This window comes from Centroberyx gerrardi, chromosome 9 (genome assembly GCF_048128805.1).
Source record: "Centroberyx gerrardi isolate f3 chromosome 9, fCenGer3.hap1.cur.20231027, whole genome shotgun sequence".
NCBI classification, from domain to species: Eukaryota; Metazoa; Chordata; class Actinopteri; order Beryciformes; family Berycidae; genus Centroberyx; species Centroberyx gerrardi.
The window spans coordinates 1,438,749-1,456,192 of NC_136005.1; the positions used below are offsets into that span (position 1 = coordinate 1,438,749).

At 44.1% G+C, this 17,444-nt stretch overlaps 1 protein-coding gene across 1 annotated transcript; it reads right to left on the bottom strand.

Moving 5' to 3' along the window:
• Positions 1-9,729: 9,729 nt before the first annotated feature.
• Positions 9,730-11,755, bottom strand: LOC139908154 (growth arrest and DNA damage-inducible protein GADD45 beta-like). Its single transcript, XM_071894738.2, has 4 exons — positions 11,532-11,755; positions 11,160-11,261; positions 10,798-11,023; positions 9,730-10,431 (listed from the first exon to the last, which is right to left on the bottom strand). Exons 1-4 carry the CDS (start codon positions 11,573-11,575, stop codon positions 10,318-10,320), a joined length of 486 nt encoding a protein of 161 aa, XP_071750839.1. The 5' UTR covers positions 11,576-11,755; the 3' UTR covers positions 9,730-10,317.
• Positions 11,756-17,444: the final 5,689 nt, after the last annotated feature.

Consider the following 17,444-nt stretch of genomic DNA (forward strand, 5'->3'; position numbering starts at 1 on the left):
TTGGCTGCTGCTGTTTGATTCGGTCTTCAGATGAACTGAGGCTGGAAAGCAACCGGTGCCTTCGCTCCTTTCATGTGGAGTTTCTGCTGCGAGCTGAGCCGGCTCTCTGCTGTCGGCACCCGTGGGTGCTGTTGGTGATGCCACAGTTCAGACAGCCAGTACAGATGGAGAAAGTTTGGAGAAAGTTTGGAGAAAGTTTGGAGAAAGTTTGGAGAAAGTTTGGAGAACGACAGCAGAAAGACAGGGGAAAGTTTGGAGAAAGTTTGGAGAAAGTTTGGAGAAAGTTTGGAGAACGACAGCAGAAAGACAGGGGAAAGTTTGGAGAAAGTTTGGAGAAAGTTTGGAGAACGACAGCAGAAAGACAGGGGAACGTTTGGAGAAAGTTTGGAGAACGACAGCAGAAAGACAGGGGAACGTTTGGAGAAAGTTTGGAGAACGACAGCAGAAAGACAGGGGAACGTTTGGAGAAAGTTTGGAGAAAGTTTGGAAAACGACAGTAGAAAGACAGGGGAATGTTTGGAGAAAGTTTGGAGAACGACAGCAGAAAGACAGGGGAACGTTTGGAGAAAGTTTGGAGAAAGTTTGGAAAACGACAGTAGAAAGACAGGGGAATGTTTGGAGAAAGTTTGGAGAAAGTTTGGAGAAAGTTTGGAGAACGACAGCAGAAAGACAGGGGAACGTTTGGAGAAAGTTTTGAAAAAAAATGAAAATTCCCCACCAAACTGCTCATACTGGCCTTTAAAAACAGAACTTTACATTAGTAGCATTTATATCACTAGTAGTGTCAGTAATGTTACAAAGCTGTACAGTAGGATTGCTGATTTCAGGTGCTGTACAATACACACACACACACACACACACACACACACACACACACACACACACACACACACACACAGCAGAGTAGGCGCTCTGGTTGAGGAGGGCGAGCTTCTCTCCAGCTGTGTGTGTTTGAGGCAACAGAGAAAGTAAACTGCTGGTTTTCCTGCCAGTAAACCCCCCCCCCACCCCACCCCACCTCACACACACACACACACACACACACACACACACACACACACACACACACACCACGCCCCATACCCCCTCACATGGACAGGAAGTGGTGTAGTTTGTAGCTGCTGCTCATGCTGCTGCAGTCTGAGGAGGATCGGCAGAATGAGGAAGAGGTGAAGCAGAAGTACAGAGCTGTGACTCTGACTGAGCTTTTCCTCTCAGGCTCCGGTCTCTCCACCTCGCTTTCTCCACTTCTTTCCCTCTGGAGGTTCGGAGGCGGCTCGGTCCATCTGAACAGAGTCTGAGGTGAATTCACTGAAGGTCTGTGATGATGTCATGGCCGTCAAACCATCGCACAAACCAGAGGAGGAAAAAAAACGTGTGATTCACAAACAGCCAGTGGGCGGAGAGGCAAGACGCTTCATTTCACTGCAAAGGAAACAGCGCTGTCCATGCATATTTAATTTAATTTATCCATATGCATATCAGCACAGCAACAAGCCCCTTCTCGTTACAGGCTGCAGTTCATAAAGGTCATCGCTAATTGCTGCTCGCAATTAAGGTGAAAGTGTTAAGATCTTCCAAAATGGCGGGAATGGAAGTTTAAAAGGGTTAGAACTGCAAAGAAAAAATATATATTGCAAACGTCATCTGGACTCCATAGAATATCGTTGTTTCAGTTCACAGAGACCAAAAATATTCTGTTACAGGTTTCAAAGTCACACAGTTACTGATGTGGTGATGAGATGAAGGAGACGGAGGTTCAGACGGAGGTTCAGGGCCCATGTTTCGCTGTCAGGACTCAATTCCTCCGCTTCAGTCCAAAGACCTGGTTTCTACGTTTGTCTCGTCACTAACTGTGATCAGTGCTGACTGTGTGGAGCAGAGGTGGGACTCGAGTCACATGACTTGGACTCGAGTCACAGTTTTAATTGCCTGAGACTTGACTTGATGCATGAAGAGAAGACTTGAGACTTGACTTGACTTGACTTGGGTTCTGGTGACTTGAGACTTGACTCTGACTTGTACTTTGATGACTTGAAAAGGTTTCTAAAGTCTTGACTTGAGATCTTGTGTTTGTGTAAATGACTTAGATTGAAAGTGATGAGATTTGTTCCAGCGGACGACTGAATTTAAATTCTGTTTTCTGAATTTGTATGGAATGATTGAATTTATTGAAGTTGAAACTGATTATAGAAATCAAACTCATGATGCTCTTACCAAGTTTTTATCCTATTAAAACCATATTGCATTGAAAAGTCCTAGATATTTAGTTTTCTTTAAGATATTAAATTGATACTGGACTCTTGATTTGTTCTGACTTGACTTGCTGTTCTACATTTAGACTTGAGACTTGACATTAATGACTTGGACTTGACTTGACTCGGTGAGCGGGACGTTCAGACGGTGCAGACTGTGTTCAGTCTCCTCTGTTCTGTGTTTCGGTCTTCAGCAGCAGACACTCAGCAGGTCGACCTGCAGAACCTCCTGCTCAGGGTCAAAGGTCATCGTTTAAGCGTTTAAGCGTTTAAGCGTTTGTCTGGAGCTTCGCGCCGTCCGCCATGTTGAACACAGAGTGGAAACACGTCTGCTTTTGATGACATCATAAGGTGACAGCCAATAGAGACGGGAGGATTGAGGCGTTTTCTCTGCTCTGCATTTCATTTTCCTTCCTGATGCATTTCACAGCTGTAACCCGCTGCTTTCTGAAAAATGTTTTTATAAAAAGGGACAAATATCCTTCACAAGAGGAAGGAAAACTGCAAAAATCTACACAAGTAAAAGTAAAAAGTAGCTCATTTAAAATGGACTAAAACTTACTGAGTTACAAAAAAAAAGACATGGTAGCCTATATGATATTTCATAAACTTAGAAAAAGCTTTGAAATAAAGTGAAGCACAAAACTTCATCAAAGCGAACTTTAGGAAAATGAAAATAACTGAAGGACAAAAAATGAGTACACAAAAAAAACACTTTGTCACTTCCACCCACACAGCATGGATACTAATGAGCATGCCTTAATACTGCGTGTGTGTGTGTGTGTGTGTGTGTGTGTGTGTGTGTGTGTGTGTGTGTGTGTGTGTGTGTGTTTGGCGCTGGAAAGTAGTGCCAGAAATGCAAATGAAGTGTTTGAAAAAGAAAAACAAACCGGCGCGAAGTTTCCAGCCAGAGAGCGGCTGTCTATCTGCATTCCTGACATTCCAGAGAGAGAGAGAGAGAGAGAGGTTAACACACACAGAGAGAGAGAGAGAGAGAGAGAGGTTAACAGAGAGAGAGGTAAACGGAGAGAGAGAGAGAGAGAGTGAGGTTAACGGAGAGAGAGGTAAACAGAGAGAGAGAGAGAGAGAGAGAGACAGGTTAACACAGAGAGAGAGAGAGAGGTAAACAGAGAGAGAGAGAGAGAGAGAGAGACAGGTTAACACACAGAGAGAGAGAGAGGTAAACAGAGAGAGACAGCTGAATAGAGAGAGAGAAAGAGAGAGAGAGAGAGAGAGAGAGAGAGAGAGAGGGGTTAACAGAGAGAGAGAGAGACAGCTGAATAGAGAGAGAGAGAGAGAGAGAGAGACAGGTTAACACACACAGAGTGAGAGAGACAGCTGAAGAGAGAGAGAGCGAGAGAGAGAGAGAGAGATGAATAGAGAGAGAGACAGGTAAGAGAGAGAAAGAGAGATGGACAGAGAGAGACAGATAAAAGATTCAAGATTCAATCATTTATTGTCTTGTCAACAAAGTTGATATGAATTTGCCCCAGTGCATCTCTTAAGATGATAAAAACATAAAATACATAAAAACAATGAAGATAGATACAAATAGATACAATGTTAAAACAATAAAACAGAGAAAAGAGAGAGAGAGAGAGAGAGAGAGAGAGAGAGAGAGATGAGCAGAGAGACAGACAGACCTTTCAAATAAAGTTAAAACAGGGCTGTGGTTTAACTTTCGTCAAGTCCAAGTCAGTCCCAAGACCAGATCCAGGTCCAGATCCAGATCCAGGTCCAGGTCCAGACCGGGTCCAAAGGTCCAGACTGAGACCGGATCAGATCCAGACTAACTCAAGACTAAGACAACAAAGAGTGTACATGTCTTCCCAAATGTAAAACTACCGATGAGATCTTCCTGCAGGATCTTCAGCATCAGCTGATCAGCACCCAGCAGACTGAGGAGCGTTCAGACTCCACAGCTGGAGCTCTGAACACCGTCTGGAGCTCTGAACACCGTCTGGAGCTCTGAACACCGTCTGGAGCTCTGAACACCGTCTGGAGCTCTGAACACCGTCTGGAGCTCTGAACACCGTCTGGAGCTCTGAAGTGTTCAGATAGACAAGAAAAGTCAAGTCAACATCCAGGAGCAGCGAGTCCGAGTCAGAAGGGTTTCACAGGCAGGTGAAGTTTTACCGACATCAGATCCCTGAAGAGGAGGAAAAGGTGACACATCGTTAAAAAAGAGTCAAAATGACGGATTACTTTCATTTCACTGGCTGTATGGGTCTTGATGAAGGCGCTGTCTCTTTATTAACCAGCATGCAGTGAAGCAATCCGCCATTTTGACTTTTGGCTTATATGTGGGATTTTCTGCCTCCTGCTCCTCTCAGGAGCCTTCTGTGGTATTCATGTGTATTTTTGATCCAGATCGTCTATTTCCCCAGACGCTTATTCCTCTTTTGTTAACCCTGGGTGTCTGCTCCTCTCAGAGTGTTTTCAGGTTTCTGACTCATCCCTCCTGCGGCGGCCCGTACATGGTCCGTGACGAAGCGCAGGATATCCGTACGTAACCGCCGACGCGCCGGTGGAGCGCCGCGATTGGCTCGGCCTCTGCTCGTTATCCAACAAAGACAGACAAAGCCGGAGATTCCCCCGTAGCGGCCGGCCAATGAGGAGGCTCCGGCAGTTTCCGTGGCGACGTGACGCAGGCGAGCGGACGCTGCGGCAGAAATAGCTGCCGCTCTGACACAGTGAGCCTGCGGGCTGCTGAAACTAAAAATATTCCTGCTATGCTTAGAGCTCCGTCTATTCTGAGACTCACCTCGCTTTAACCTGCTGAAAACACACAGCCAACAGGCCAGGCAAAGCATTCTGGGTAATAGAGAGGGTTCTCTTCTTCAGCAGGCTGATACAGAAACATACAGACAGAATGACAGTCAGCTCTGTCTGGTTCAACATGTGCAAACTGGAAATGAGAAGGACAGAGGGAAGAAGCTGTGCAGTCTGATGTAAGAACTGACACTGCAGAAACTTTCATCCTTCACTTCCTGGTAAAAAACTGAAGAGAAAAATGAATTCTGAAAAGCAAGACATTTAAAAAAGCCTTTATAACACGGGCTGCAAGACAATTAAAAATAACCAAGATGCTTTCTGTTTCTCTCTCACACTTGTTCGCTTTTACACTCCCTATTTCTCTCTCAGGACACACACACACACACACACACACACACGCAGGCAGCATGGGTGTGTGTGGCAGCAGAGGTGTGGAACAAATACGCAGCTTTCTGCATTCTTTCCATCTCTTCATACGCAGAGTGTGTGAGAGACGAGGGAGTGTGTGTGTGTGTGTGTGTGTGTGTGTGTGTGACTGTCAGCAGAGTGTCAGCTGATGGCAACAGAAACAACACAGTGATCAATAGTCACAGATATGGTGATCAATGTGTTTTTCATCAGTTATAAGATCGCCACATCATCATCATCACACTCACCATCTGTGGATCTGTATGAACCTGCAGCTCAGCAAACTTTCCCTGGAGAAATAAACATTTTAAAAATCTACTACTACTAAAAATAATGAAGTTAAAAAATAAAATAAAATCTACTAGCCACCTTGCAGGCAGTTCTTTAGAGCCATATAATGGCATTATTAGCATATTAGCATTATATGAAGATGACGTTCCTCCACTATGAATTTGATTATGTGACAAAAACGTGAACTGGACTCGACATTTTCAGCTGCAGGTCGGCTAACGGAGAAGTTTAGGAAACTAAAACAACTTGGTTGAGGTTTGGGAAACGCTTTGGTCGGTTAAATAAGAAAAACTTTAGCTAAAAATTAAATCTTCACTCACAGTAGAAATCTTCTTGGTATGAGTTAGGAATCGAACCCGAGTCGTCGGAGTCGGAGGTAAATGTTTACACCCGTCCCTCTTATTTCAATGCTGTTTCTAGTCTCATCTATTCTTTTCCTGCTGGGAAAACACGGAGCTGATATTTACATTTTAAGAGATCGTGCTCATTTCAGTTTCAGGAGATGAGGCTGAACAGAGACGCTCATGTTGAAACCTTCATGTTGGAGCTCATATTCCAGTCAGAATGACTTTATACTGATCTTACTGTGAGATTTCCTTCAGCAGAGTTAAAAATGGCCGACAGCAGGGTTTCTGTGTGTTTCCCATGTGCAGCGGCTAACTGCAGCTCGTCATAAACCGAAACGCAGGTCATTTCTCCTGAAGCCCCGCCCCCCTCTGGGCTGAGGTGTGACGTCGGTTCAGGACGCTCGTGGCAGCGGATTGGCTGAGCCGAGCCGTCCGTCACCCAGGAGCTGAGCGGAGTTTGACCCGGCCGCTGCCAAAACAAACAGGCGTGTGGCGTCACCGGGCTGCAGAGCGTGTGTGTGTGTGTGTGTGTAGGGGGGGGGGGGGACAGAACAGGATGTGACATCAGGATGTGACGTCGTGGGTCGAGGCCGGTGACAACAACACCGGCTGGCTGGGAACCGGACTGTTTGTACAAGGATCTGGATGAAGGCCATAAGTTTATAGTTGAGTTGATTTCACTCCAGCAGACACACAGTTTGGGCTGAAGCTTCAGTCTGGGAGGAGATTTGACATCCAGCTGCAGAACAAACTGTTGTACTTTCTGAATATTTAACCCCGAACTCCACACAACCATGAAGTAACAGTCAAAGATCATGAATGTGTGGAAAACTTGCAACATTAGGTAATGACTCTAGTTTGATCTGTGATTGATTATTGATCACTCTCTGTAAAATCCTTTGAGACAGACTGATGAAGAGCTGCAGACACAAACTGGACTTGACTGTTATTCCAAGCAGTGCAGAAGTAAAGAGTCTGCAGATGGCACAAAATAAATCAGCAAGGATTATTTTAATGTGTCCACATGACAGTCCAGCGGTAGAAATGTGTCGTAATGCTCTGCACCGGTCAGCTGTTTGTTAGAAATATAACAGACAGAAGCGCTCTTCATCTATTTCATACAGAAGAGAAGACGAGGATTAACCAGCAACAGGTTCAAGCTGGTAAAGAGCAGATCTTTATGGAATAAACCTCCTAAAGCGGCTCAGTGTTCATTCAGACTTTAGAAAAACATACAGAGGTCGATGGGTTTTCATTTCATATTACACAGTTTTTCGTATAATGGTGACTTTCTTCATGAAGTATCTAGTGAAAATGCATACCGTCGCTGTCGTAACTCCAATTTTGGTCATTTTCAGGTATTAACTTCAACTGAAGGATCATGTGATTTTCTATAGGATGAGAGGAATCTAAAAACCCTTTGGTGGAACCATTTCAAAACCAACTGGATAAACTCTGAATGCATTGTGGTCAGGCTAAAAGCAAGCCTGGTTTTCTAAGTTTCTGAAAAGCTGACATTTTGGAGATACGAGGCGTTCACCTGACAGCAGCAACGATCTTATTAATGTGTTTCATTCTGTATTGATTAAAGTGTTTTTACTGTAGGATTCCTGCTTTTCTTCTTGATTCTTCAGGAGTCGTCCATTTGGGATGAAACAGATTCTAACAGAAGAAAGAAAGTTCCTCCTGCTGAAGTGTTTGCTGGAGTGAAACCTGCAGACTGATGGAGAACCGGACCGCTGCATTAGATCTCCAACAGGCTGCATGTTAACACCGACCTCCTCAACACACTGAAACCCTCCTATTGTCTGTCTCCCTTCACTCTTCAGTCAGAGCAGTTAACCTACCCCACCCTGCACACACACACACACACACACACACACACACACACACACACTGAAAGCTAGTTTCACCTTTCTTTTCAATGACTCTCTGCTTTCACTCTCCTCCAGTGAAAAATTCCTCTGACAAAAGAAAACCACCTGAGATTTTCATGAAAAATGCTGAGCTTTGAAGACATCTGGAGTCGTTTTTTACCCAAATAGCAGCCGTGTAAGACTGAAACGCTGCTGGACTGAAACACTGTGCAGGACTGAAACACTGTGCTGGACTGGAACGCTGCAAGACTGAAACACTGTGCAGGACTGAAACACTGTGCTGGACTGAAACACTGCAAGACTGAAACGCTGTGCTGAACTGAAACACTGTGCAGGACTGAAACACTGTGCTGGACTGAAACACTGTGCTGGACTGAAACACTGCAAGACTGAAACGCTGTGCTGGACTGAAACACTGTGCAGGACTGAAACACTGTGCTGGACTGAAACACTGTGCTGGACTGAAACACTGCAGGACTGAAACACTGCAGGACTGAAACACTGTGCAGGACTGAAACACTGCAGGACTGAAACACTGCAGGACTGAAACACTGTGCTGGTCTGAAACACTGTGCTGGACTGAAACACTGTGCAGGACTGAAACACTGTGCTGGACTGAAACACTGTGCTGGACTGAAACACTGCTGGACTGAAACACTGTGCTGGACTGAAACACTGCAAGACTGAAACACTGTGCTGGACTGAAACACTGTGCAGGACTGAAACACTGTGCTGGACTGAAACATTGTGCAGGACTGAAACATTGTGCTGGACTGAAACACTGCAAGACTGAAACACTGCAGGACTGAAACACTGCAAGACTGAAACACTGTGCTGGACTGAAACACTGTGCAGGACTGAAACACTGCAGGACTGAAACACTGTGCAGGACTGAAACACTGTGCTGGACTGAAACACTGTGCAGGACTGAAACACTGTGCTGGACTGAAACACTGCAGGACTGAAACACTGTGCAGGACTGAAACACTGTGCTGGAGTGAAACACTGTGCTGGACTGAAACACTGTGCAGGACTGAAACACTGTGCTGGACTGAAACACTGTGCTGGACTGAAACACTGCAGGACTGAAACACTGTGCTGGACTGAAACACTGTGCTGGAGTGAAACACTGCAGGACTGAAACACTGCAGGACTGAAACACTGTGCTGGACTGAAACACTGTGCTGGACTGAAACACTGCAGGACTGAAACACTGTGCTGGACTGAAACACTGTGCTGGAGTGAAACACTGCAGGACTGAAACACTGCAGGACTGAAACACTGTGCTGGACTGAATCTTTGTACATGACTGAAGCGTTCTGGATGGCTGACATGTTGTGTCGAAACACTTTTAAACAATAAAGTGAGCAGTATGTATTAACAGGAAGATTTTAGTGGCAGGTTTCTGTCTTCCTCGCTGTGTTTTCATGCAGAGCTGAAGAGGATGAAGCAGTTTCTCCAGCAGCAGACTGGAACCAGCAGCTTGTCTGATCCTTCTGAATAGAACTGACACACAAAACCCCGGAGCAAGGCACCAGCTCTGTCAGGGTCGAGGGTTCAACTCCCACAGTCAGACTGAGGCTCTCATGGACCTGTGAGGTGTTTTGGATGAAGGAGTTCACCAGAATGTAAAGCAGCAGGCTGATGAACAGAGCCGCCTTGTTGACTCATGAAAACATGTGACCTCAGTCTGAACACACACACACCAAGCAGTAACCCCACCAACACACACACACACACACCACCCCTCTGGATGAATCACTCAGATGTCTCAGATTTCGTTCAATAATTTATTCAAATAAGTAAGTCGACATTGTTTCAGCAGTTTGCTCCACTGTCATATATTACTCTGTTCAAATTAAATAACATCACATTTGTCTGTATTCCATCAGAATTCATTTTTCAAACAATAACTGAAAACATATTCTGTAACATCGTCTGCATCCTGTCCGCAGCATCAGTCCAGTCTCTGCTGTTCTGAGCGTGCTCAGAACTGCTCAGGCCTCGCTGGCATCCAGCCAGCCGTTCAGTTCAGTCTTTCACATTGCATTTCATAAATTAGGCTACATGGGTTTCCAACAGCCGGGTTCAGGTGTGTTCCCCGTCCCGTCTGACAGCAGTGAAACCTCCTGCCCCCCCCTCCTCCTCCTCGCTACAGAGGAGGCTGCTGGTCCGGCAGAACCCGTCCCCCCTCCGCCCGCCCGGCCTCAGCCTCGGCGGCCCGGACCTGGCGGTCCGCCGCCCGGACAGACAGACGGACCCGTCCGACGCCTTTGTCCTCTCCGAAGAAGGATGGCTTTGACTTAATTTCCACGCTCTCGCCGGTCCTGAGCGGTCCGGCTCGGCTCGGCTCGGTCCGGACGCTCAGCGGTCCTGCAGCTCCAGGCAGGGAACCCACTGGTTCCTGCAGCGGCTCTCCTCACAGAAGCTGCTGACGTCCTGCAGGGCCGAGCTCTGCAGAGGCTGACAGGCCGGGTTCTGGAGAGCACAGGGGGGGGGGGGGGGGGGTTAGTCATGAACACATGGAACACCAGGAAGTGAACAATAATACTTGGATAATAATAATAATAATGGTATTTATTTTTTGCATTTTTTAGATTTTTAATGATATTTATATTTTTGCATTTTTTATTATTTATGTTACTATTAATGATATGTTTTTTTTCCACTATAGTACTCTAGTAGACACTGCACTTCACTGCCATGTATCACTCTAAAAAATCACATTAAATAACTTCTGAATCACACTTGCTCTTATTCCACTGCACAATAACAATAATTCCGTTATGGAACAAATCGCTACAGATGAACCGGCTCAAACCGGGGCCGGGCTGCGGGACTCACCGTGACCAGGATGCAGTGCAGGTCCCGCGGCTCGTTGCCGTTGCTGTCCTCGGTGCTGGGCTCGTCCAGCAGCTGCGCGAGGCGCCGCATGCCGGAGACCCGCACGATGTTGATGTCGTTGTCGCAGCAGAAAGCCTGCAGCAGCGTGAAGTGGATCTGCAGCGCGATGTCGTCCTCATCCTCCTCATCAGTGGCGAGGAGGCACAGCACGACGCTGTCCGGGTCTCTGCAGGGGGGGGGGGGGGGGGGGGGGGCGGTTATTAGTATTATTATATGGAAAAACTGCGGAATTCTCCTTTACTCTACTGGCGATATGGTTGGAATCGTGCAGTCAGCTTCAGATTTAATGAAAATCTACTTACACAGTCATGAGTTTGGCGGACTCGTAGACTCCCACAGTCAGACAGTCCTGCCGCTGAGCTGCGACCAGCAACTCCTCCAGAGCCTGACTCACTGTCTCCATCCTGAGGAGAGAGAGAGAGAGAGAGAGAGAGAGAGAGAGAGAGAGAGAGAGAGAGAGAGAGAGAGAGAGAGAGAGAGAGAGAGAATCTGTTAGAAATGACACCAAACACCACGGCGACCGCAGAGACTGGGAATACACACTGGGAATAAAGACTGGAATAAGACTGAGGATACCGACTAGACATAAAGACTAGGAATAAAGTCTGGGAATAGAGACCGGGCTGCTGTAGCCGGTGCAGTCTCGTGCCGCTGCACGGCGCAAAATAACTTACTTTTTCTCGGTAATGTTGCATCCAACGACTTCTTCCAGAGTCATATTGAAGTCGGTAATGTATTCCACAAGGTCCAGGATAATATCCAAACAGCAGGCGGGTTATATTCCCGAGGTACGGCGTGCAGAAAGTCCCAACCGGTAATCCAGATCGGTACAAAGATCCGTCCAGTGTCCGTTCACGGTAAAAAATCAGCGGTAAGTCCTTGTGTGTGTCTCCGGTCTGCAAAGAGAGAGTTCTGTCTCTGCAACCCGAAACTCCGCCGTTTTATTCTCTCTCGGCGGTGGGCGTGGCGAAGCCCCGACGCTCGCTCTCCGGTTGGTCCGTCGCTGTCAATAGATTCTCCGTCCCGCGCGCCTATTGGCTCCGCGCGCCGCAGACGCCGGTGACCCCACGTGGGAGGTTTCGGAGAATCCCCCCACCTCCTCTGTTCTCACACTGCCGGTTTGTTTACCGGGTTTCTGAGCGGAGGAATTTCCAACAAGTCTTCCTCTGCAGCAGAAACATGGCGGACGGCTCAGTCTGCACAGAAGAAGACTGAGAAAATAATGTCTCTGTGCCCAGACAGCAGGACAGTGTTCTGCAGGTATATCATCTATTATCTTCCATAAGTGTGGTGATGTGTTTGCCTGGAGCCTGGTGGCTGCAGACACACAGACAGACACACAGACACACAGGGGGAAGTTGCAGCAGAGGCAGCTGAGCAGCTCGTGCTCAGCTCGGGCAGCAGCAGCACGAAGCTCGTTGTGCAACAGCAGCGAAATCCGCCTCGAAAAACACGAGTTTTATAAGAAATGATCAGTTATGTTTCTCTTCAGGCTGAGCTCCAGTCTAAAAATAGCCCGGTCCGGTCAGAGGACCAGATCAGGCTGTTTACCGGCAGCACGTCATCATAATAAGACTCATGATAATAATAATCATATAAGCTTCATATATATATGGGTGCAAACTTTAATGTTTATTAGCCTATTTAAAATAGAAAACCTTGTATGTTCCTACACATGATCCACTGTACACACACACACACACACACACACAGACACACACACACACACACACACACACACACACACACACACACACACACACACACACACACACGTTAACAGTCAGTCTCCCCGGTCTGCTCCGCCCCCCCGCGGCCCGCAGCGGCACTGCAGCAGTGAAACAGAACATGTTTCAACACGTTGAGACTCTGCTGCTGCACTGGCTTCAAAACCGGTTCCCAAACTGGGGTCCGGGGGCCTCCACGGGTCACTGAGGGGGTCCGGGGGCCCTCAGCAAAATGAGGAACAGGTTAATTTCACTTTTATTACTATTATTATTATTATTATTATTATTATTATTATTATTATTGTTATTGTTATTATTATTATTATCATTATTATTATTAGCCTATTACTATTTGCCTATTATTGTTTCACTATCCTCAATTTGATTATCAGCCCATCTACAGAATCAGAATCAGTTTTATTGCACATACCAGGGATTTGTCCTGCAGGTTTTCTCCTGCAGGTCAAATTAAACTTGAATTTAAAAATCAAGTATAAAAGATGAGACATAGAAATGAAGAGATGGGTCTGGTCATGAAGCAGCGTATGAAGAAGTAATATACCAGTATAAGCAATATATAGAAAAGTAAAACTAGAAATCTAAACAACAGGACCCCCCCCCCCCCCACACACACACACACACACACACACACACACACAAACACACACTCACACACACCCCGCCCCCTGGTATCGGGCCCTAAATCCTTATTGTTAAGCTAATTTAATTAGATTAGATGAAACTTTAAGGGAAGCGGCTCTCTGGAGCAGAGAACACACTTTATATAATAAACTTTCATGTATATTGAAATTATTTTATCCAGAGTTTATAAAGTGCTTTAACAAAACTCATAGAATAAATTAAAACACGTTAAATAGGAAGACAGGACACGAGAAAAAGACAAGAAAAGATTGTTGAAACAGTAAAATAGTAAAATAAAATAATAATAATAATAATAATAATAGCCTAAAAGCATAAAAGACATAAAAACAAGTCAGTGTAAACGGGTTTTAATGACATGGTTATGTTATGACAGTATTGAACTGTCACCTGATTTATTAATTTATCTTTATAGATATTTTGGATCGATCTGTTTTCAGAGCAGCAGCAGCTTCAGTTTCCAGAGCAGATCTATTTCTCCTGGTGTTGTTGCGCCGCCTGCCGGTCTGACGGAGCTCATACACTCATTATTAACAGGACAAAAAACACTATAGGCCTATAATATTTCTATAATGTGAGTTTATTTTACTGTGTTGACTCTATGGTATTTTATCTCCTGTAATATCACTGTAATATTCCTATAAGACTTCTGTGTAGTTTCGCTGTGATCTCTTACACTATTCTTCTGTAATTGATTATATTGATTGATTACTGTCGTTTTTTCACTTACTGTGGTTGTTTTTCTTCAGGTGTATTGATCTAAATGGACTTTAAACCTTTTAATGATCTGAACATGATGAAGACTCTCAGGTTTATTAAAACTGAAGTATTGATGAGCTGAAGCCTGATCACATGACTGTGTCGCTTTGATGAAATCAATTAGCGACAAAATACCAATCAGGAATCCCAATCGATACCATAACATGCAGCTTTATGATGAGACAGGCGGCATTTATCCGATGGGGCTTTAATGTGAAACCAATCAGCTCTATTGATCAGCGGCCATGATAGGCTCTAATGACTTGATGCTTCGCTGATTGATGGACTGGGTGATGGATCAGCTCGTTCATTCAGGAAGTGTTTTAACAGAAAGTTCAGAAAGTGTTTTAACAGAAAGTTCAGAAAGTGTTTTAACAGAAAGTTCAGAAAGTGTTTTAACAGAAAGTTCAGGAAGTGTTTTAACAGAAAGTTCAGAAAGTGTTTTAACAGAAAGTTCAGGAAGTGTTTTAACAGAAAGTTCAGGAAGTGTTTTAACAGAAAGTTCAGAAAGTGTTTTAACAGAAAGTTCAGGAAGTGTTTTAACAGAAAGTTCAGGAAGTGTTTTAACAGAAAGTTCAGGAAGTGTTTTAACAGAAAGTTCAGAAAGTGTTTTAACAGAAAGTTCAGGAAGTGTTTTAACAGAAAGTTCAGGAAGTGTTTTAACAGAAAGTTCAGAAAGTGTTTTAACAGAAAGTTCAGGAAGTGTTTTAACAGAAAGTTCAGGAAGTGTTTTAACAGAAAGTTCAGGAAGTGTTTTAACAGAAAGTTCAGAAAGTGTTTTAACAGAAAGTTCAGGAAGTGTTTTAACAGAAAGTTCAGGAAGTGTTTTAACAGAAAGTTCAGGAAGTGTTTTAACAGAAAGTTCAGAAAGTGTTTTAACAGAAAGTTCAGGAAGTGTTTTAACAGAAAGTTCAGAAAGTGTTTTAACAGAAAGTTCAGGAAGTGTTTTAACAGAAAGTTCAGGAAGTGTTTTAAGGAGCTTCAGACCTGCAGGTTAAAAAAACAACAGAGAATAAGAGTGCAGTAAAACTGTATGAAGGTCCAGGCGTTCAGGACGAACTAGAACAGATCTATAATAAATCTATAATGTTGAAACTTGGGCCATAATATTCCTATAATATTCCTATAGGGTCTTATAATGTGTTTGTACTCAGTATAGTGACTTTATAGTGACTTTATATGACTTTATGGTATTATTATCTCCTATGGAATCAATATAATACTCCTATAATATTTCTATAATATTCCTATAGGGACTTACAGTATGTCTATTCAGTTTATTCTGACTTTATGGCACTTTATGGTATTTTTTAGCTGCTGTTGCATCACTACAATATTCCAATAGAGACTGATATTTTTACTGTGGTATTTGCGGGTATCATAGTATTATTATAGCTGTTTTCTGTGAGAGAATATTCCGGTTATAGTTTTACTGTGCTGTGCAGATTATACTGTTTATTATTATTTATAGTTTCTTTTCATAAGGAGAGTTGGATATTTACTCCAGGATATGAATCATGCTGGAATATGATCAGTAGCCGTTCTGCTTCACAATCTGACCTCACATCTAAAACGATATTTTAATGTTTTTTGTTCTTTTTTTTAACTGTGTGGCAGAACTCTCAGCAGTTGGTCAATCACTCACTGATCACTGGTATTGATCATCAGCAGATGTATCGTGGTCAGTAAAGATCGCACTTATTGCACCTTTACTTTTGCAATACACAAACCTTACTCGCACACTTAATTGTGCAATACACATGCACAGTTGGATCCAGTGTGTGTGTGTGTGGGGTGGGGGGTGGGGTGGGGTGGGTGTTGACCTGCTCACCTCTCCTCTGGACTCCTGCTGACTGACTCCCTCTCAGTCTTCAGCTCTTCCTCTGCAGGACAGATGAGCCGTCTGCAGCTCAGCGCTCCTTCATCATCATCATCTTCATCATCATCTAACCCCTGTGCTCCTCTGATGACAAACCAAACTCCAAATAATACTTCCATGCTGAAAGCCCCGGCGCCTCAGACTGACACACCTGGAGGTATCAGGTGATTTCAGGCCATTATCTTTTAACAAGTGAGGCTGTTTAGAGTGTTTTTATTATGAGTGAGGAACAGTTCACTGATAACTCATCATATTACAGGGAATTAGCAGCAGCAGAACTTCAGGATGATTTGACCATTAAAAAGACAACTTAAGTGACTTATAATAATCATCATCATCATCATCATCATCATCATCATCGTCATCATCATCATCATCATCATCATCAGAATACAGGCAACACTGTGACACTTGGTGCGCATGGTTTAAAAAACTATATGTCCCAGCATGCCCCGTCCAGCTGGTGGCAAAACGTCACGTAGATGCCATGGTAGATGCTCGCGGGAGTTTTGTAATTAACGCCGGTTGCAGAGTTGTCAAAACATGCGTCAAGCAAGCAGGAACAACCAGACTGAGACCAGAAGTTAGTAGATTTTGCCTTCAAAATAAAGGTAACAACCTCAGACTGTATATTGATAATGGGGAAAATCTCCGTTATTAAAATCCCCAGGTGAAACTGTCAGTTGATCAATTGACTGATCTGACATTACAGGGCAGTTTGTTTTAATGTTTCATTGTCATGGTTGCTAAATGAATAAGGTCAGGGTGACAATTGTTGTGTTTTGGTAATACGCACTTTTGAATTTCATGGTAAGAAAGCACCTTTGATTTGACATTGATTAAAAGCATAAAATTCATCATGTTTTTAAAATAGAGTGAGTTATGATTCATGTTGGGGTTTACATTTTAATGACAAAAATCATTAAAGTATGATTAAAGTGGAGTTTCAAGAAAGCAGACATCCTTGCAAGTTGTCTGGTATAGATTTATTTGTGTGAATTTTTTGGCAGACCTTTATACAGTACATTGCCTCTTATGGTATTTCAAATTCAAATCAGCTTTATTGGCATGACAGAAAAGAGCATAGGCTATTTAATATATGCTGTGTAGAGGACATTTTGGAACAACAATTATTTCTTAATTTACTCCGGAATCCTCATGAAATGTACCTTTCACTTTCACTCTTGTACCTTATGATTTATATAACGTTTCAACCTGGTTTCAGATAGTATTCACTGCATGTTGAAAACAGGTAGTTAGACCAACAGTAACAGCTCCAAATGTGGCAAGAAAGGTGGGACAGAGGGAGGCATTTATATCAAATTCAAAACAGTTACTAGGGTAGGTAGTGGACACAGGAGAGAGGAAATTGTGTTGTCAAGGTTAAGGTTGGGGCGCTGTGCACTAAACAAAACACTGAAAATGGTAGGGAAACACCAGACAGGATTGTGTGAGGGAGGAGGAGGACGAGGAGTCAGTGGAGCACCTAGTTCTGAGGTGTAGGGGGTATGGGACACAGAGAGATGATGAGGATTAATCTGAGGGAATTAGGGGTGCAGGAA

What these genes read in the sequence shown, in the direction of transcription:
- LOC139908154 (XM_071894738.2), bottom strand. Translation starts at nt 11,575, where the DNA reads ATGACTCTGGAAGAAGTCGTTGGATGCAACATTACCGAGAAAAA. An exon ending in TCCGCCAAACTCATGACTGT is followed by an intron (nt 11,024 to 11,159) that starts GTAAGTAGATTT and finishes CCCCCCCTGCAG; the next exon opens with AGACCCGGACAGCGTCGTGC. An exon ending in TGCACTGCATCCTGGTCACG is followed by an intron (nt 10,432 to 10,797) that starts GTGAGTCCCGCA and finishes TGTGCTCTCCAG; the next exon opens with AACCCGGCCTGTCAGCCTCT.